Source organism: Balearica regulorum, chromosome 2 (genome assembly GCF_011004875.1).
Source record: "Balearica regulorum gibbericeps isolate bBalReg1 chromosome 2, bBalReg1.pri, whole genome shotgun sequence".
Lineage (NCBI taxonomy): Eukaryota > Metazoa > Chordata > Aves > Gruiformes > Gruidae > Balearica > Balearica regulorum.
The window spans coordinates 167,442,398-167,461,822 of record NC_046185.1 but is presented as its reverse complement, the minus strand read 5'-3'; the positions used below and the strand labels follow the sequence as shown (position 1 = coordinate 167,461,822).

The following is a 19,425-nucleotide window of genomic DNA, read 5'->3' as shown; positions in this document are numbered from 1 at the left end:
TGTGGCAGAATGCCTTTGGGGGGCTCTTGTGGTTCTTCCCAGTAGAAAGTCTCAGATTTTCTGGTGTCCAGCCCATTTCTGGTAGACACTTAAATCTGCATTGTTATTTCAAGAATTTTGATTCCTTTGTCCATGATGTAGCAAACTTTAAAGTAGTGGAGCCCAACAGAGATGATCATAAAATGCTTACATGGATTATGAGCTACCTGTATGCTGGGGAGGGGGGTGGCTTGTTCTCAAATAGATAAGTAGTTTAGAAAATCTCAGGCAAACGAATTGCTGTGTTTTTCCTGGATTAGAATCTGGGACTGGTGGATGGTGCAACTAGAAGTAAGAGAAACGTGAGAGCTTGTTCATGAATTTTCTCATCTAGTTGTTGAAATCCATTGTGAGCATTTGATTCTGTTTCTGTTTATCCTTTGTGACCGTAGTGGAATGCACAACCCTGCTCCGGGGTTTTGTTGGACGATGTCAACCTTCATTTTTCCTAAACATTTCACAAATCAGTTGCATTTTGTTGATTTGGTTCATTGTGATTTTTCTCGCTTTTGAGAGCTGCCAAGTGAAGCAAAAATATTTGTGATTGTGCTTTAAGTGTTCTTATGTAGCTACCATGATATACTGTTTTTGATGTGGAACGTGAAAGATTCTTGACTGCTGAATGGAGGAGACTTGAATTTAATATTTTCGAATAATTTTTCTTAACAGGCGGAGGTTTGACCTGCAGAATCCATCCCGAATGGATCGAAACGTGGAGATGTTCATGAACATTGAGAAAACACTAGTGCAGGCAAGAAGCTCATATACAAAAGTGCTTGTGTTCACGTGCTCAGGGGAAGGGGTTCACTAGCTTTTTGTGTACCTCAGTTGTGACCCACTGAAGTGTTTCATCCGGGATTTCTATTGGAATATTACACGCTTCCCTCTCTCCCCCACCCGTTTTAGTCACAGTTCAGTGTTACCACTTGAAAACTTTGAAATGTTGTCATTGATACTCTGTGGTTATGCATAGGGTGAGAAAACCTTGTTTGTAAGGTAGGAGAAAGCATCCCGACTGTCTCCGTCTTCCTGTGACAGTAGCACCTTTAGGATTGAGTAACTAGTTCTCTACTTATCCATTCAGTTGCTGACTTTCAGCCTGATAGAAGTTTGACTTTTTTCAGGGTTAGGGTACATTTTAGACTCTCTGGCTTGCTTTATTGAACAAGTTATTACCAGAAGAGAGCAGATAACAGCTGTATGGAATCTAATTTGAAGTTACATTTTTTAAAATGCTGTGTGTGGGTAATAGGATATTTTTTCATACCCTAAACCCAAGCTCAGTGTATAATATAGTCAAGATGTAACTTTCAGGTGCTTGTCAAAAATAGGAGACACACCAAAAAGAAACAATACTCTTACTATAAAAGCTATTGCTGTTGTATGGTGATTTCAGTACATAATAGAGTACACGTTAAAATCCAAAAGGAGATGAATGTATACCTGTCAGCATTGTTGAAATGCATCAATCTGCATGCTAGTACAACAGGACAGGTTCAGATTTGGAAGCTAACACACAGGGGACTTAAATTCTCTTTCAAGCAAAGTCTTCCAGAGCCTGTCAAAAATTCTTTACTGGAAACCATGTCTTTGAAATTAAAGCTGTTGTGAAAGCAGCAGCGTGAGAACAGCTGCATTGGGTCCTGTTCCCTTGATTCATGATAATGTCTCTGACGGAGCTAGCAGCAGATCTGCAGAGACCAGAAAGAAACCCAGGGCGAGACTTTGGCGAGGGAGCATGTGAAGGAAATACTGCTGTCTTGGTGGTTTCTGGAGCTAAAGTCGCTGTGCCGTTTCACAAGCTGATACGTGCTCCTTCGGAGCTTTTTCAAGCGTTGGTGATCTTAATAGGAATTGTTTGATTTATGTCATAGGTAGCCTACTAATTTCTTATTTAACAACTTACTGTCTCACCAGAACAATTGTCTGAGCAGACCGACCATCTACCTCATTCCCGATATAGAATTGAAGCTGGCTAATAAATTGAAGGATATTGTCAAACGTCACCAGGTAACTGTTAAATAGCATATCTTAAAACAAATGCTTCGTCAGCTGTAAGATAAAACATATTTGCCCGACTTCAGCCTATCAGTTACATCTGGATTGTGCCTGATGACACAAGGCAGCAGCAGCAAGTCACTTAAGACCAGATGTTCGCCATTTGTAAAATGCTCTTAGGAGTTACCCTCACATGGAGATTGAGTCATAACTCTGGTCTAAAAGCAAATCTGAAATTGCTGTTGAAGTGAAAAGTAGTTACGGTGTCTGGGTGAGCTAGCTGCAGGCCCTGGCTGATTTGATGTTGAATACCTGCATATATAAAGCAGAAGCTCACGGTTTGTCCAAATCTCAGACCAAAGAAGGTAGTGTGTAATACAGCTGTTCTAGCTATGTGGGGGCAAGTGGAAGGAAGTTTTAATCTTAAAATAATCACTACCTTTTTTGCTTTATTTTACTTTTTTTTTTCTTTGCTCATGCTGAATGGAGCACAAAAAACCCCCCGATTCTCTTGCTTCTTAGGTAGTCGGCATACTTCCAAGAGAGTTAACATCTTGCCATTGTAATTTAATACACTAAATGATGAATTGAACAAGATTAATAGCGTCATCTTTTAAAAATGTAAACACTCCTTTCACTTGTCTTGAGAGGTGTCCTGGAATATGAACTCTAGATGGTCTGGTGGCCTTTTGTGTTACAGTAATTCACGGCTGTAGCCAAAGTAAACTGTTTGTTTTCCAGGTTAAATATATTTCCTGTGTTGTGATTATGAACTATTGTCTCAACTTCAGTTGTGTAATTTTTCACAAGTTACTCTTATTTGGCTGATTCAGGATGCTTGCTATTGCTTAAATTGGAGTTAATGATTCTGTTTTCCTCTCATAAAGGACTTCTGTAGGGAACTCAAAGCATGCTGTATCTGTGAATGATTTAAGGGACTTTAAAGCAGGCAGCTTTGTCTCTAGAGGATATGAAGAACTGAAAACAGAAATTGCCCCTAATTCTGCTTTTTGGGCTTTCTTCCTTTCCCTCCCTGAATTCTCATCTTGTATTTGTGTTGGTACCTGTTCTTGCTCACTGTCTTGATTTTTTTGTTGTTGGGGTTTTTAACCTGTTGCTGTTGTCTTTCCTCTACCCCATCCCTAGTACCTGCAGCTCCCTCCTCTCTGACGTGCCCAAGTCCTTGCTGCTCTGACCGCAGCCTGTGTGGATGGGTCGTGTAGCTCTTGCCCCAGCACAGCGGCTGGTGTGATCTCTGGGCTTACAAAAAGAGATGTCCATAAGGTGTTCTCTCTGCTGAGGAAGATGATGTTCTTTCCATTAGTCAAACTTTTTCTGATTTTTTTTTTCTTTATAAATGTTGAGGATTCTTCTGAGAAGAGCCAGAATAATAATTTAGGAACTTGAAAGCAGGTAATGAGTGAGATTTAGCATTTATATCTATCCGCTTCAAGAAAAGAGAACTCTTCCACCTGGCTATGTCTTCAGCTTCCAGTGACATTCAGTTTAACAGAGACAGGGAATACACCGTACAATCTGTTTCCATCTTCCAGAAGGCTGTTCTAGTGTAAAGTTATCCATCCCTTTGTTTTCAGTCAAGATAGCATCTGAGAGACTTCCTGTCATCTGTTGTGTACTGCGTTTTTTTAAAGCGCCGTAGGAAAAGGATAAAACTTAGTGATCTGATTCACCAAGCTTAGATTAGATATCTAGAGAAGCATCTTTAGCTCATGGGGACTGAAGGGAGAACTTCCGTTATTGTTCCTTCAGCACTTTGCAGGAGGCTCTTTCATGCCAGGGCGCTCTCCTCCTTTGACTGCTTTTAAATTCTTCTTACTTCCCAGCTTTCTCTTTTGCTGTTGCTCAGAGCACCTCCTCTCCCTTCACCCAGTTTTAGGAAGTCTTGTTGTTGTAGGAACTCTTACCCTTCAGCCCCTGATATCAGAGTAGTCTCTGAATATTGCTGCCATCATGCAATGCATCTTCCTGCCTTTTTTTTTTTTTTAATTTTCCTCCTCTTGATGCTAGTGGCTGTCTTTGAAAGAAGTTACTCATATTGTTGGCTGTAACCTATCCCATGTGCTCTGAAGTCCTTTAAATAAATCTGTCAAGCATTTATGGAATGTAAATGTTGAATAACTTTTTCATACAAACTGTTCCAAAACAACTCCTCTGCAGAAGAGTCTGCAGTCTGTGAATTTCTGCTGTCTTTGGAAATAACTCTTCATGTTTGGAGACTGAAGGTGTCTCTGCAGCCTGTGGGAGAATCCTGATGGCCCTCCGTGTGAGGGAAGGACAGCGTTTTCTCAACTGACGTAACGCTGCTTAGCATGGCGTGCATTGAACAGATATCTAATTATGTGGAAGAATTTTCTTGCATGATGGTGTAGGTCTGATAGGAATATAATTATGGCCTCTACTCATATGTAGAGAAATTGCTTTCTGTACCGCTGTTTGTGGCATCCACATTAGCGTGAGAAGTACATCTGTTGCTTCTTGCACGTCAAGAATATGATGTCCTAAACCACCAAGAAGAAAAAGTATGTTCGTATCTGAATATTTGATGAACAGTTGCATCATGTTAGTGTTACTGTTTCTGATTTATTCCCTTTGTTCAGTGATTCAGGTGGCTTTTTTGAAAGAGTGGGTGTTTATTCTGTCCCTTGATATCCAGCATTTCTTGAATACTACGGATGTTCTATTCAAGGCAGCCATTTCTAGTGAAGTTTCTCGTAGACTTTATCTTACGTAAATTGTAATATTTAGAAATTGCTTTGGATCAAAATGTGTACTTAGTGAAATATCTTACAGGTGCTTTCTTATAAAATACTCACCAGTAGGTTTGTATGAACTGATAGTTGAACAACGTACAGTGAGAATTGGGGCAGAAGGAACTAGGAGGACGAAGGATGTGAGATGAAAAGAGCAAGAGATGCCAAAGTAGTTTGGCAGCAGTCTCTTAAAATAATTGCCTTTTTCTGGCACTTCACAGAGGTGGTGTTCTTTGTACTTGTGTTGAGGTTAGCTTTGAGTATTTCTGGGTTGCATGGGATGTGGGTAAAAAGAAGGAACGGAGATGTTCCAGGTAATATGTTGAAGGTTTCTCATGCAGTTTCCTCTCTTCTTCCACCTTTCCCACAGGGAACAGTAACTGAAGAGAAATCAAAGGCTACCCACCATGTTTATCCAAGTCCTACCTCAATGGATGATGGTAAAGTTGCTTTCCAGTTTTTAAGTGGAAATAGTCTTGTAACTAAATTCCATTAGCACTTAGGGGAGCTTTTGCACAGCCTGCTCCTGAGAGCCACTGGGAAAGTACTTCTAGGATTAACCACCCCAAATAAAATCCTTGGGTGTCCCGCTTCTATCTGTTGGGTATAGCAACCATTTTTGATGCAACACTTTTGGATTAAGGTGTGTATTGCTGACTACTCTTCAGTGATTGCATTGGAGATTGAGATATTATTTATTGCTGAATGCAGATAGATGTTTTGTTTGTCCTAAATATCTTGCGGGCTAAAGGCAAGCAAAGCTAAGGGTCTGGAAGAACTTAAAGAAATTAACTTAGATTTAAAATTAAAAGGAAAGACGGTGAAAGTAGAGACCTTAAAGGCAAAGTTTTCATTAATATTTTTTCTTCTGTGGTATCCCCCAGTGTGTAAATATAGGTCACAACATTGTGTGAAACATTATTAGGAATCAACTAGATGTGTGAAAGGTAGATAGATGCTAAAGTAAATGAGAATTGAAAAACCGTCTGCCACGTTCTCGTCTTTCTGGGTGACAGGTTGGGAATGCTGATACGTGTCACGGCGTGGGGTTTGGCAAGGTGGATACCGTAACAGTAGATTGATAAATGGCGTTTGTTGGCTTTATTATAATATATACTCTATATGAAGCACATAGGTTCATCAAAAGCAGTTTAACAGTTGCATCATTCAGCAAATAAAAAATTGCTGTCAATTATTTTCATCTTAAATACATTTAATTGTCTAGTGGGTCATTGTTGTAGAGTCTGAGCTTCGCTGACAGCTTTTTGGGATATGCCCTGGCATCTGCTGGCCACTAGATGGAAATGTTCACTTTCTGTATAGGAACGATCATGGCTTAGTCGTCCTCTGGTGCTTCTCTGTGTTCTGTACTGGTAATAGCATGCCTGGCCACAGGTTTGTATGTATTTTTCACCGCTTCAGGTTCTCGGAAAAGGGTTGAGCATAGCAGGTTCCATCTGTCCTGTAGTCGGTGAACACGCAGATGTGCGAGGCAGAGCGCTCTCAGCCCCTGAGTGTACTAAGATGAGAAAACAGCCACGAATTCAAGCAGTGTAACTTCATACAGGTTCAAATCCTCAGGGTTTCTCTTTTAATCCTGCTCTGGGACATATTTTTGCTATTTGGGTTGCAGGGGGTAGGTTATTACATTGGGTCAGATGTGCGGTTTAAAAGAAAAAAACACCCAAACAGCCCTTTAAAACACCAGTCAGACTAAGCGTATGCCTTACTGCAAATCCAGCCAAGTATTGGTGTTGCTCAGCAAGCATTAAGTCTGTATTAACTTGAAGCTCTTACTAGCACTGCTGTGAAAGAACAAAGTTGAAATCCAAGTTTTGTTAGACTCTTGGAAGTGTTTTATTAAAATGTTTCACCAGCACTCTCTGCCCTGACGTTCTTCCTTCAGAATTTTATTCCTTCAAGTCTCTATTGTTTTTTCTTAAATACCTGTTGAGATTAGAATTTAGCACTGGGAAAGAGGGTCTTTTGAAATAAAACTAAATCAGTAGAAGGAGTTAATGAGGGGATTCAGATGTTTAATGAGGACACAAAAAGACAGAGGGGAAAGAATTACCACTTGACAAGAAAGCATTTTGGGAGAAATTTAGTCTTTTTTGGCGTTACAGAGATTTAAAAAAACCTGTCAGATTGGAGCCTGTCTTTCTCTCCGTGTTACTTCCACTGTCTTGTCTTTACAAATCCTTTTGGAGGATTTGCTCTGTCCCACTCTGAGCTCCAGGCCTGAGGAGTTTGGGACAGGACGAGATGGGCTGGCAGAGGATGGTGCTTCCGCCTGTCAGCCAGAAACGCCTCTTGCTTCTGTTGAGAAACAGATGGACTGTTTCAAGCCTCGCTGGATCTTAATCTGGCGTGTGCTAGGGTATGAATGCATGTGGCCAGGAAGGGAAACGCAGTAATTCTCAGCATTAAAATCACTTTACTGATGTAGGGTCTGTCTCGTGTGCAGGCAGAGCGCACGCGTGTTCTGCCATGGCACAGGTAATGCAGGCAAGTGTATTACTGTGGCAGGCCAGGCCACCGTGATTTCACTGCAGTAGACTTTTACCAGAGATGATTGCAATAACTTTACTGTGACTATGGAAAGGTAGAATTGTGTTTAACGTGCTTTTCGATCAGATTCTGACGCTAGATCTCTTTCCCCTTTGCAGATGAATGGTTGAGACCTGTGATGAAGAAAGACAAGCAGGTGCTGGTACACTGGGGCTTTTTTCCAGACAGGTAAAGAAAGGTGGGGGAAGAAAGCATACCCCAAATCTTCTTTACGTTTGTTGAAGAAGTGTTGATTAAAACTCGCAAGTAGGAAAATCCATATCCTTAAACAAGCTGCTCCTTTAGCTCACCGAGTCTTGTCTCTGCTGAGAGCAGTGCTGCGTGGCTGTCCCCAGAGAGCCTGCATGGGGGATGGCCCAGCCCTGGGGGCTCCAGCTGCGCTCTGCTCTTGTTCTGTCTGTGACGGGCCCAGACCTACCTCGCGCCAGCTGTTCTAAAAATTTAACCCAAATACACTGCATTCCTGTTGTTTTGATATTCAGTGATCTTACATCGTTGTTTATATTGCAAAACAAGCAGTAGTTCCCTTATGGAGTATAACCACTCATAATTCAGCGTTGCTACTGCTGGTTTTTTTCCTCACTGTCAGAGACTTGAAAAGACTTAATGAGTGGTTTAAAACTGACATTTGCATACCCACTTGAGATACTGGCAGGTGAGTGAGCTTAGGAAAGGAGTTTACTTTTCTGCCGAGCCACGAGTAGGGCTGCAAGTTGAGCCAGACTTCCAAAGGGTGAAGTGAGCCTTTCCTTCAACTTAGTAAGACTTCAAAGCAAAGAGGGAGAACTTGTAATCGCCTGGTTGAACCTTCTTCAACAAAGAAGAAAGGTTGCCTTCGGTCAGGTGAAGTGATGGTTGCAAGCATATCTTCGAGAAAGCTGCCTTGTCTTCTTTGGGGATGTTAAAAGACAGTGTATGTACTGTTAGTAACTTAAATGTATTTGTAATAATGGGTTTCTGAGTCCAGGTTATGGAAAACTCAAAAGATTGGTATCCCAGTGTTAATTTCTGTTTAAATCACTTTTTCAGGGTACTAAAATCTGCTGTGCATGCACAGAATTCTTGGGAACTGTGTGTGTGTCAGCAGAAGAGAGCAAACAACAATCACGCTTAAGTTTCTCTCTTCATACCAATGAAGAACCTTTAAATATTTTTACATTTATGTTGTATCAGTAGTCAAGTTTGTGTATTGACTCTGTGTGTATAGATATTTATAAATAATATGCATAAATATATAAATATTATATATAGATCATATATAAATAAATGTAAGCTAAATGAGTGCTATATACACATCTTTTCTTGCCTATGACTTATTCCAGTTGCTCAGTACATGTCTGGTGTTGATTACAAAGTATTTTGGGTTTTGCTGTTGCTGAGTACAGTTTCTTAGTATTTATAAGTAGACTTTTGAGGGAATAGCATGTGCAAAAGTGACTGTAAATAATACAGGGATTGGAGGAGAGGGTACGTGCTCCTTTCCTCTAGGAATCCAGTGTCTCTTGCTTTAAACTCTTAAGAACAGAAACAAGTTAATGATCTTAATGCCAGAGTTTGAACAGGTGACTCAGAAACTGCGTTTATATCCCTGAATCTAGAGTAGATCTGCAATTTTGAGCTGGCTTTGCCGAGATGGCTTTTAAATTCCGAAAGTGAAAAATGTGCGTTGAGAAGCCTTGGACGCCTACCTCTTCCGTGTGCGCTATTCCTGTAGCAGAAACCAGTGATAAGTCCTTTAACTTTGCATTGAGTGGAAAGGGCTTCGCTCTTCTATCCCAGCAATGTGATTTGCACATGTCAAAATTGCTGAATAAATATTCCTGCTGCTTGCTGCTTTCTGGTTGACCAGCCCAAGGGACCAATTTTGTTTTCTCTTGACTCCTCTCATTAGCTATGACACTTGGGTTCATGCCAATGAAATTGATGCTGAAATTGAGGATCCTCCAATTCCTGAAAAGCCATGGAAGGTAAGTCTCTCTCAAACAGTTTCCCAAAGTTACTCTATCAGTACAGCTCTTGCTCAGGTGCTGTGTTAGGTAGATGTTTGAACGTGCTGCTGCATAGCAGTGGCTCTATTTCCATACATACAGAAAAGCAGCGTGGTATTTCTAGAGTCGTCACAAAAATGTCCAAAACGTCTCCAAAATGCTGTTGAAAAAATACTTTATTTTGTGAGTGAAAAGGACAGACTTATGCATCCCTGATAGTGCCAAAATTACCACGTTTATTCTGGCCTGACCTGAGGGGTTTTGTGTTAAAGGTATGTCCTTCCCGTACTGCTGAAGGGCAGCCGTCTCTGGGGTGACGACTCATTAGAAGGCATAATGGCATCATGCGGTGTTTAAGGAGAGGAAGTGGGGAAAATACTTTATCTTCATGATGGTTTGGGGGTTCTTTTTTAATATTGTTAGAGAAAAGAACTATCGGGTTAGAAATGTGAGGTTATCGCACGCATGTATTACAGGGCTTAAAACGTATTTTGTGTGCAGAATTAAGAGCTGGATCATATGGAAATTAAGAAGCTTCTTTACGAGAACAAATCTGAATTTTTGAAGTCTGTGGTATAATTGAAATCTTGCTCTTCTCTTTGAATTACTGTAATGGCAGCTTTATTTCCAGCAGAGCCAGCTATTGGGATCAAAACAGAGCTGCGGTCTGGCTGACAGATTGTTTGTGGCCGTGGGCTCCCCCTGTCCCCTGGTTTCATACTGCTGTGGAAACTCTTGAGTTTGTCTTAGCTCAGCACCACCGCAGATACCAGCTTCTGTATGCTTAGTACAGGGCACGGTTCAAGTTTCTTGATTTTTTTACTAAATTTGCCAAAAGCCTTGGCGTCGCTAAAGAACTGTAGTGTACGAGTGCAGCTGTCCCTAGAGTTAGAGCTGCGTGGCTGAGGAAATCGGTAGCTGTTCAAAGAGACTCTGAGGGTCGTGTCTCACCCTTCTGCGTGGAAAGGTTCCCTTTGACAGGAACTCAGCTCTCAACTGATGTTGCCAGCGCGTTTCAATGTGTTGAACATCACATGAGCATTCAGACCAACATCAGCAGCCTTATTCAGGTTTTCTACCTAATTAGCTTTCTTTCTACAGAGATGACTTGTCTCTGATTTAACTCATTGGAAGTGAACAATACAGAGCAGTTATAATCGGACAGTCGTAAATACTGCTTTATTGGCCCTTTATTGAACTTACTCCTTTGTACATAACACGTGATGTTGTTCTCTGTGTATGCTGTTGATGTGAACAGCAGAGTTAAAGAGCAGCTCAGGTCATAAAATAACTTGATATCTATTCAAACACTACTTACTTGGTCCAAGCAGTTACCTGTAAATAACTGGAACAAATAGGCTTTTTTGTATAAATCATACCAAAGCTAAAGAATTTATTTTCATTATTCAGCCATGTAAACTAGAACTTTATTTGAAGATGGATATTTTAAGATAGTCAATCTTTTCTTTCCAAGATATGGCCAGCTCTTCCTATTTTTTGTCGTCTTTGTGACACAATATATCTGCTAAGGTGATCTATCTTCTACGTAGATGATTTTGATGGTGATTTTCAGCAGCCGAAGCACACTCTTAATACAGAGCCATTGTTCCAGAGAATTGACCTCATGCTTCAGAAGGCTTAGAGATGACTGAGGAGCAGACGTGGTGTTCACTAGACCTGTGGGCATGTTCATCCCTTATTATGTTGCCTCATGAAGCTGTCATCTATTATGTGTAAAGCCATTACCAGATACTGGGAAGTTCAGACCTTGATAACAAAGCTGCAGGTGTTTCCTTCATGCAATTAGGTCTATCACGGAGTTTTTGTTTGAAAAACCATCAGCGTGGTGATACATCGTTCTGTTCTTTAGGTTCACGCCAAGTGGATTTTGGACACAGATATATTCAATGAATGGATGAATGAAGAGGATTATGAGGTAGATGAGAACAGGAAATCAGTGAGTTTTCGACAGAGAATCTCCATGAAAAACGAAGAGGTAGGTGATTCTCTGCTTAGTGAGTGACCTGTTGATACACTAATACGCTTCATCTCTGTGTAAGTCAAATTTTTTGGCACTCAAAGTTGCTAAAATTAAGCCAGTTAAACAGTTTGAGGTGCCTCTGATAATGCAGTCTAGTTAAACGTTTTCCTGACGTACATCCTTTACCCAGAAGTGTAAGTGTGCCCTTTGATTTTTAGTTCTTCCCCCCTCCCTGAGCATGGTAAGAGAGGAACCCACTCTGCTTTCTCATAGCTCAAGCCATGGGTTTGTTAAACAGCATTGGTTAATATTTGATTTCTGAATTCTCTGTACCAAAATACTTGTTAACTAATATTTGTATGCCTCCCAATGCAGGAAGTTAATTAGGACTCTGAAAACATGTTGCTTTAACCTTGAGGCCAGGCTGCTCACTGGGAAGCCTCTCCTGGTGTTAAGGGTATATTGAACAACTCACATGTTGGCGTTTGAATCTCGCTTTGTTTTAAAAGCGCAGTTCTCAAGAACGTAGCCATTGCAGCGTCTGGGGGGCGGCTGCAGAAAATGTACGGGTTTTCATGTTGACTAATGGAAATATTCTGGAGCTGAATGTGGTGCGTGTTGTGATATTATTGCTTTTAGCTTCTCTCTTGTAGGATGTATTAAAGAAGAGCGTAGCCTACAGCGTTTCAATAACTGTAGTATTTGGGATGAGCTAACTCCTTCACTTCTCTGACAGCCTGTACGTAGTCCGGAGAGGAGAGACAGGAAAGCAGCAGCAAGTACAAGGAAGAGAAAGCATTCTCCTTCTCCACCCCCCACTCCTGTGGAGTCAAGAAAAAAGACAGGGAAGAAAGGGTGAGTGTCTAAGTCTTGGAGTTTGAGGCTCACTTTCTTTACAAAATACTTGTGGGGTGATCTCTGTCATCTCTCGCTTGTCTCGCCTTGGATTACAATAGAATAATTATTTCTACAGTAGACTTGTGTGATTTTTTTCTTTTGCTTGTGCAGTGTATGTAATTTCTTTACTCCTCTGCAGAAATGTATTGCCTGCAGGTGGAGGAGAGTCTAGTGCAAGTTGTTGTGTCATCCGTCAGTGATGGGGTTCACTGCATCAGGAGTAGAACTTACCAAATGAAAAGTTACTCAGCTGCTTCTAAAATAGCTCAAACTAGTTCTGTTAGCGCAGTCGTGTAGTACATGTACACTTTTTGAGGTATAGCCCCATAAATTACTGCATTTGATTGAGGAGGTTTTTATCTACATAGATAGGTATTTTAAAGTCCACTTCTTGAATGCAACTTTAACCAAGTAGTGTTCGTGATTACAGGTGGCCTACAGATTGGGGGGTTTTCAGTGGTAGTTTGAGCTCTGAAAAAACAAAAGGCTGGTATTCTATCCAAATAAGAGCTTATTTGTGGGAGTTCATGTGTGGGTATAGAGGGGAGCACTTTTGAACTAAAAATCCGGGTCTTCTTTATTAGACCTGTTGGGCTCTGCTAAGGCAAGACTGGAAGTTTGTCTGAAGTGAGAAAGAATTGGTTCATAATCTGAATTAATTTTGTTCCAAATGTAAAGTCTGAGTTAGATTCTGTCAGGAGAGGCGTGGCTGATGCTGCCTTTGTTCCCGAAATGGCTTCCCCGGTACGCAGATAGCTCGTAGCAGCCAGCCTTTTTTGTTAAATAAGGCAGCATGCCTTGAAAAGGTCTGTTGCCTCTTCTGTCCTGCGCGGCAGATGCCATTATTGCAACTTTTGAAAGGACAAATGTAAGTGAATCACTGCTCCCTGCAATCTCACTAGTGTGCAAGTGCTGCTGGCGTGCTGGAGACAGTTTTGGGTTGGAATTAAGACTTATATACAGTGGTGATCTCCAGTCTGGAAACAGTGGAAAACAGCATTTTATTTTATTTATTAATTTTTTTAAACTTACTTTGTTTTAGTAATATACAGAGGATATTTTTCATTAACTCCACCAGCACCACTTCCTACAGCATTCATGTTTTCATAAGTGTTTTAACCCAGTCCTTTAATCCTGGTATCTGAAGAAGAACGTCAAGATGAGAACATCTGACAGTTGCAGCTGGCACAGAATTTGTTTGATCTCTTTTAGACAAGCAGCCTTGTATGGGAAAAGGAGAGGGCAGAAGGAAGAAGATGAGCAAGAAGACCTTACAAAGGACATGGAGGATCCCACGCCAGTACCTAATATAGAAGAAGTGGTACTTCCCAAAAATGGTAAAATATGCATAACTGGATTGTTTGGATGTTAAAACAATTGCTTAAACTGCACTGAAAAAAATACACATGTATTTTGTCAGATCTTTGAAATACTTTGCAGCCATGGGGCCAGGTGATCTGTGCCCATCCAAATTTCTCTAGCCAGGGACTTGAATGTGACAGCTGAGAAGGGCAGCAGATTCACCTTGTTTTGGCTTTTTGGAATAACATGTACAAAAATCCACATAAACGTTTAATTTCCCCTATTTTAGGACTACACTCACCCATTACACAGAGTTCATGTTTTGGGGTATGGAGTTTTCTGGAGGAAAAGAATTGTATGCCAAGTACCCAAGATAAGCGCCTCAAATGAGTGGAAACTCTAAGAACATCCCAAATGCATTCAGTGCTTAATCATTTCCAGAAAAGTGTTGATCTATGCAATACCTGTTAAGTCAGACAATAATTCCTTCTATTAAGTCCTTGACACCAAACCTTTTTGGGTGTCACCCCGTTTGGTTTTTACCTGGTTTGAACTTGCATGTAAGAATTGTTACATGTTGTACAGGTGGAGAAAGTACGGTACTTAGTCCACTAACCGCATGAATAGAAGCTGCTTTGTGTTCAGATGTGAAATTACAGAGAAGTGAAACAAACGGGCTGTTGTACTTAAACTGCACAGATGAACTCTTTTGAACTGCAAAGACATCACCAACAAAACTGTTGATAAGATAGTAAAAGCATGCTAGACTTTGTCTTGTCTGAGAGTTACTCATCAGAGTTTCAATCTTGCTTTTGTAGTGAACCCAAAGAAAGACAGTGAAAACACGCCTGTGAAAGGAGGAACGGTAGCAGACCTCGGTAAAACAAACACACTGCACCCTTCAGCACCCCCTCCCCTAAGCTTTATAGTAAAGTCTTGTTTGCAGGCCAACAGAATAAGTATTTTTAAATCTGTCAATTTTAAAAGGAATCTCTACTATTTTATTGAATTAATTCAGGTTTCATATGTGTTTGAGTTGAAACATTGACTCTTTCATTTGCCAAGGCTGTTCCATTATAGGCACTTTATTTTTAATGACATACAAGCTCTTTCCTGGTAGAATTTTTCTTTTCTTGCTGGGAATCAAGGTGAATCACCGGTTCCCTGAGCTTTGCTAAGCCTTTGACATGAGAGATACAAACTAGTGTCCTGTATCCTATTATCCGAGGCTACATCTAGGGCACTGGGAAAGGCGGTAATTAGGTATGGATTCCTAAGTGTGGAAAAATTCTAATTATCCTTCCTCTGTATTCTTATCTGTTCCCTTGGCTGGGATAGTTGAGTGCCTGCATAAGGATGAGATGGCCTTAATGATGTGTGGTCCACTTTGCTTTCCTCCTCGCTTCCCTTCTAAAACAAATGAAATACTCTTCCCAATTAAGCAATTGTGTTGCTCAAAAGGCTTATGAGCAATTGGAGGCTTTTTATTAGTGTAATTCTCGATGCTTTTACCTTTCAGATGAGCAGGATGAGGAGACAGTGGCAACTGGAGGAAAGGTAACAGCAGCCATTTCTTTAGGTTTGGTAGAAACTGAGATCATGGAATCACAGAAGGGTTTGGGTGGGAAGGGACCTTTCAAGGTCATCTAGTCCAACCCCCCACGGGCAGGGACGTCTTCAAGTAGATCAGGTTGCTCAGAGCCCCGTCCAACCCGACCTTGAATGTTTCCAGGGATGGGGCATCTGCCACCTCTCTGAACAACCTGTGCCGGTGCCTCACCACCCTCAGCATAAAAGAATTTCTTCCTTAGATTTGGTCTGAATCTCCCCTCTTTTAGTTTAAAGCCATTACCCCTTCTCCTATCAAGATCTTCATCTCCTCTTTGGTAACTTAGCCTGTAATGTTTTTCAGGTGATATATAAGATTAAATTCATTACTGGTAGGAATGTTGGCTTGCTATTACAAAAATTCTACAAATGCTGTGAGATTATTTTGTATTTTTGAATCTAGTATATCAAAAATGAGAATGAGGAGACAGATGCAAGGTATTTTCAAAGAGGCGTTTTTGAGGTGCAAGATTTTTCAAAGGTTATGCTTTTTCTTTAGGTTTCAGAACTAAATCTAAACGCTGGATAGGCTTCCTGATGACTTTAATAGAGTTGCTGGGGTGGTTTCTGTGTTGAATTGCATTGTTGGCACGCCAGGCACTATCTGTAACTAGTATATGATGGCTGCCTGATCACGCAGGTAAGAAGAGATCACGTCTGTGAGACTCACACAGCTGCAGACCTGCACAGGCACAGACGTTTGGATGTGTCCTCACTTACACACATAATCAAGAAAATCGGACTTTCCGTACTGACGTATTTCTAGTTCTCCTGTATTTCAGTTCATACGTCCCAGCTGTGTATGTTTTCAGAAATGCTCAAAAATCCTTTCCTATGTTTTCAAATGGGGAAAGATAACAACTCTAGGTCTGCAAACCGCCGACTAGCTGATAAGCGACCTGTCTGGTAGGATTTAGGCGCAGGTATCACACTGAGGAGCGGTGCGTCAAGTATCTAGGTACAGTCATGTGAACAGAGATCACCAAAACACGGTTCTTAGGCAAGCACTGTTTTCCAAGTTAGGGAAACCAACTTGGAGTGTGGCAGTGGGCTTTTCCAGTGTGGGAAATACTTTTTTTTTTTTTTTTCTCCCCCCTCTGGTGTAACATCTCCATCCCTGGCACTGCGGGACTTAGGCAGCAACCTTAGTATTTGCTCCATGTTAGATTGGCAGAGGTTTGCTTTTTATGTCCTATGCTTAATGGTGTTTTGGGGAGTCTGTGGTCTGTTTCTCTGTTCAGTGAATGCATTTTGAGAGGAGAAGGGTGTTGGAAGTAGGGGGGATGATGAGAGGAAGGACTTCTTTTCTGCATGGTTAGTGTCAGATCACTAAATACATTTAGAATGATACCTTGTTGTCTTGGGGGGAGTTTAGTCCCCAGAAAGATACATCATCAATACCAATGGCCCTTTAAGGTCTTGCTTTAGAGCATTGGTTATTTTTAAGTCTGTTCTGTTTCTGTGAAAGCTGTCTGGATTAGTAATTCAGGGAAAGAAAAACATTTAACGTTGAGTTGCCTGCCAGCTTTTCAAATGGCACCTGAGGTTTTCTGGTAGAGTTCATATCACATCCTGACCCTCCTTCTGTGCTACCTCCATACCCTTCTGTTTATCATTTCGGATCAGAAGTGAACGTGTGCTGGAACTCAGAGCACCTGGAGTTCACGGGAGGCTTCTGTTGTGAAGCAGCAGAAAGTGACCAAAGGCTTCTCCTCTGCTTTTGGGAATCTTATAAAATCTCGGTGACGGATGTCCTCACACCTCTACGTGAGCAAACTCATGGGTCTGTTCACACCCTGAGTGGAAGCACACACAGGGACACGCAGAGTTACAAGTTGCACTCAGTGTCTCTCTTCCACAAGAGAGAAAACCCCAAAACCAGCTTTAAAATTGATCAAAGTGAGTTTATCCAAGCAAAAATCCAGGGTAATGAGACACGGTGTGGCAGACATGAAACTATTACTGCTGACAAGTGTCTCCCAGTGAAACTAGAAGTAATGAATCTGATTTCCTTTAATGCTCTTCTGAGGAGCGAGAAGGTTAATGGGGGAAGAGTGGCAAAACATACGACCCGTCTTAGACGATATTGAGAGCTGGTGCGGTGTCAGTAACTGGAGATGGCAGCGAGAGCTCGGCTGACAGCTCACAAAGTGCTCTAGATTTGTGCTGTATTCGTCACACGTGGCTGCAGTATACTGCAGAATTGAAGTGCAGCGTTTTCTCCCATAGTTAGAGCATGCTTAATTTTACAAGCAGGATGCAAAGCGTGATCTAACTGTACTGCAAGTACATCCTTGAGATTTTGAGAGCTGACTCGGTGAAAACTTCTTACTGGCCTTATGCTTGCTTTAATATTTTCAGGGACACAGATTGCACTTTCTCTGGTCCCTGAGATTTTCCCTATTGAGCAGAGATTGTATCAAGAAAAGTTTATTCTGCACAGGATTGGAAAGCACTTGTTTTGGGCAAACTTTGCACTGGCTGAGAGTTGTTAGGTATGTGTCTTGTAACCTACTAACCGTTGTATTCCCTCCATGATACAGGAAGATGAAGATCCTAACAAAGGCGATCAAAGTCGGTCAGTTGATCCAGGTGAAGATAACGTCACGGAACAAACCAACCACATCATTATTCCGAGCTATGCATCTTGGTTTGACTACAACTGGTAAGAAAATAATTGGGACTGGGAAAAGATTTAAAGTTTTGGTGGTTATTTCTCAAATCAGGCTGAGCGCTGAAAGAAATGACTCCTGTTTAGGTCTAGTTCCCATGTGTGGGTACATCTTTTCCATTTACAAATCCTTCTGAGCTGACTTCTGGCGATTTTCAGGGATTGGGAATGGGGAAGAGAATTTCAAACAGCATAGATCTCCAGTTGACCTTCTCAGCATTTTTTGCTTTACATTGATTTCCCCCGCACACCATGGGAAAATAAGTCCCTTCTCTTCCCTACTTCTTTAGTCATTGTATGATCTTTCTATGTTTGTATCTACTTCTGAAAGCTGGTGGCTTTTTATTTTGCTTCAAATCTTGACTTTGAGGATAAGTCACTGATTATACAGGGATATATCTTTGTTTCATTTGGGAATCCTCCATGGAGACAGAGGTTTGTGGTGTGCTGTGACCAAGTAACTCTCTATAGTAACCCTAATGTTCTCTGTATACTCAAACTTTTGTGGTGTGGAAACAGAATAAGGAATAGTCAGTTGCCTGGATTGTCTGTCATTTGAGCATGCATTTTTGTCTTGGCTCTAGGAGTTGAGACATTGTTTAGGCTGGAATCTAAAAAAATGTGCTATGACGCTTGAGCATTAGGATTGAGCATGTGCAACTTTCACAAGTGGACAACTTTTGTTAGTAGTAAATTAAGGTGACAACTGTAAGGATTGGTGCTCTGAATACTTGCTTTCTGAGGTGAGGCCATACTGTGTTCAGTTTTGGGCCCCTCGCTCCAAGAAGGACATTGAGGGGCTGGAGCGTGTCCAGAGAAGGGCAACCAAGTGGTGCAGGGTCTGGAGCACAAGTCTGATGAGGAGCGGCTGAGGGACCTGGGGTGGTTTAGCCTGGAGAAGAGGAGGCTGAGGGGAGACCTGATCACTCTCTACAACTCCCTGAAAGGAGGGTGTAGCCAGGTGGGGGTCGGTCTCTTCTCCCGAGGAAGAAGCGACAGGACAAGAGGAAACGGCCTCAAGTTGTGCCAGGGGAGGTTTAGATTGGAGATCAGGAAACCTTTCTTCCCCCCAAGGGCTGTCAAGCCCTGGGACAGGCTGCCCAGGGCAGTGGTGGAGTCCCCGTCCCCGGAGGGATTTCAGAGCCGTGCAGATGTGGTGCTTGGGGACATGGGTTAGTGGTGGGCTGGGCAGTGCTGGGGTAATGGTTGGACTCCGTGGTCTTAAGGGTCTTTTCCAGCCTAAACGATTCTGGGATTCTATGAAAAGCTCGAGGTGTAGTTCTGTACACAGAATGAAACGCTCCGCTGATGCATTTCATAAAGGGATAAAGAGCTGTGGAGCTCCTGTGGATCAGGAAAGGCAACTTTGCGTAGCTCGAGCTAATTGAGGTTTACCTTAAGCCAAGGCAGGTATATCTGTAGTCTCTGTGCTTCAGTTCCTTGTTTGTAAAATGAAGGTATAATAATACTTCCCTACTGAGAAAATTGCAACGGTGATGACATTTCGTCATGAGATCACTCTTATGCTATTGTACAAGTACATTTTGGGAGCGGCTGGCTAATAACGGTTGGTCAAAAACTCTCAATTGGTGCATTTGT

At 41.6% G+C, this 19,425-nt stretch overlaps 1 protein-coding gene across 6 annotated transcripts in view; it reads left to right on the top strand.

Moving 5' to 3' along the window:
* Positions 1-19,425, top strand: part of SMARCC1 (SWI/SNF related BAF chromatin remodeling complex subunit C1) — a 94,706-nt gene that overhangs the window by 17,199 nt on the left and 58,082 nt on the right. For all 6 annotated transcript variants that reach the window (XM_075746935.1, XM_075746934.1, XM_075746932.1 and 3 more), the window contains 11 exons: positions 709-790; positions 1,957-2,049; positions 5,179-5,248; positions 7,478-7,547; positions 9,271-9,346; positions 11,238-11,363; positions 12,085-12,203; positions 13,458-13,582; positions 14,366-14,425; positions 15,067-15,104; positions 17,699-17,820. In XM_075746935.1, the coding sequence (XP_075603050.1) occupies positions 709-790; positions 1,957-2,049; positions 5,179-5,248; positions 7,478-7,547; positions 9,271-9,346; positions 11,238-11,363; positions 12,085-12,203; positions 13,458-13,582; positions 14,366-14,425; positions 15,067-15,104; positions 17,699-17,820 (981 nt within the window). The remainder of the gene's footprint in view (positions 1-708; positions 791-1,956; positions 2,050-5,178; positions 5,249-7,477; positions 7,548-9,270; positions 9,347-11,237; positions 11,364-12,084; positions 12,204-13,457; positions 13,583-14,365; positions 14,426-15,066; positions 15,105-17,698; positions 17,821-19,425) is intronic.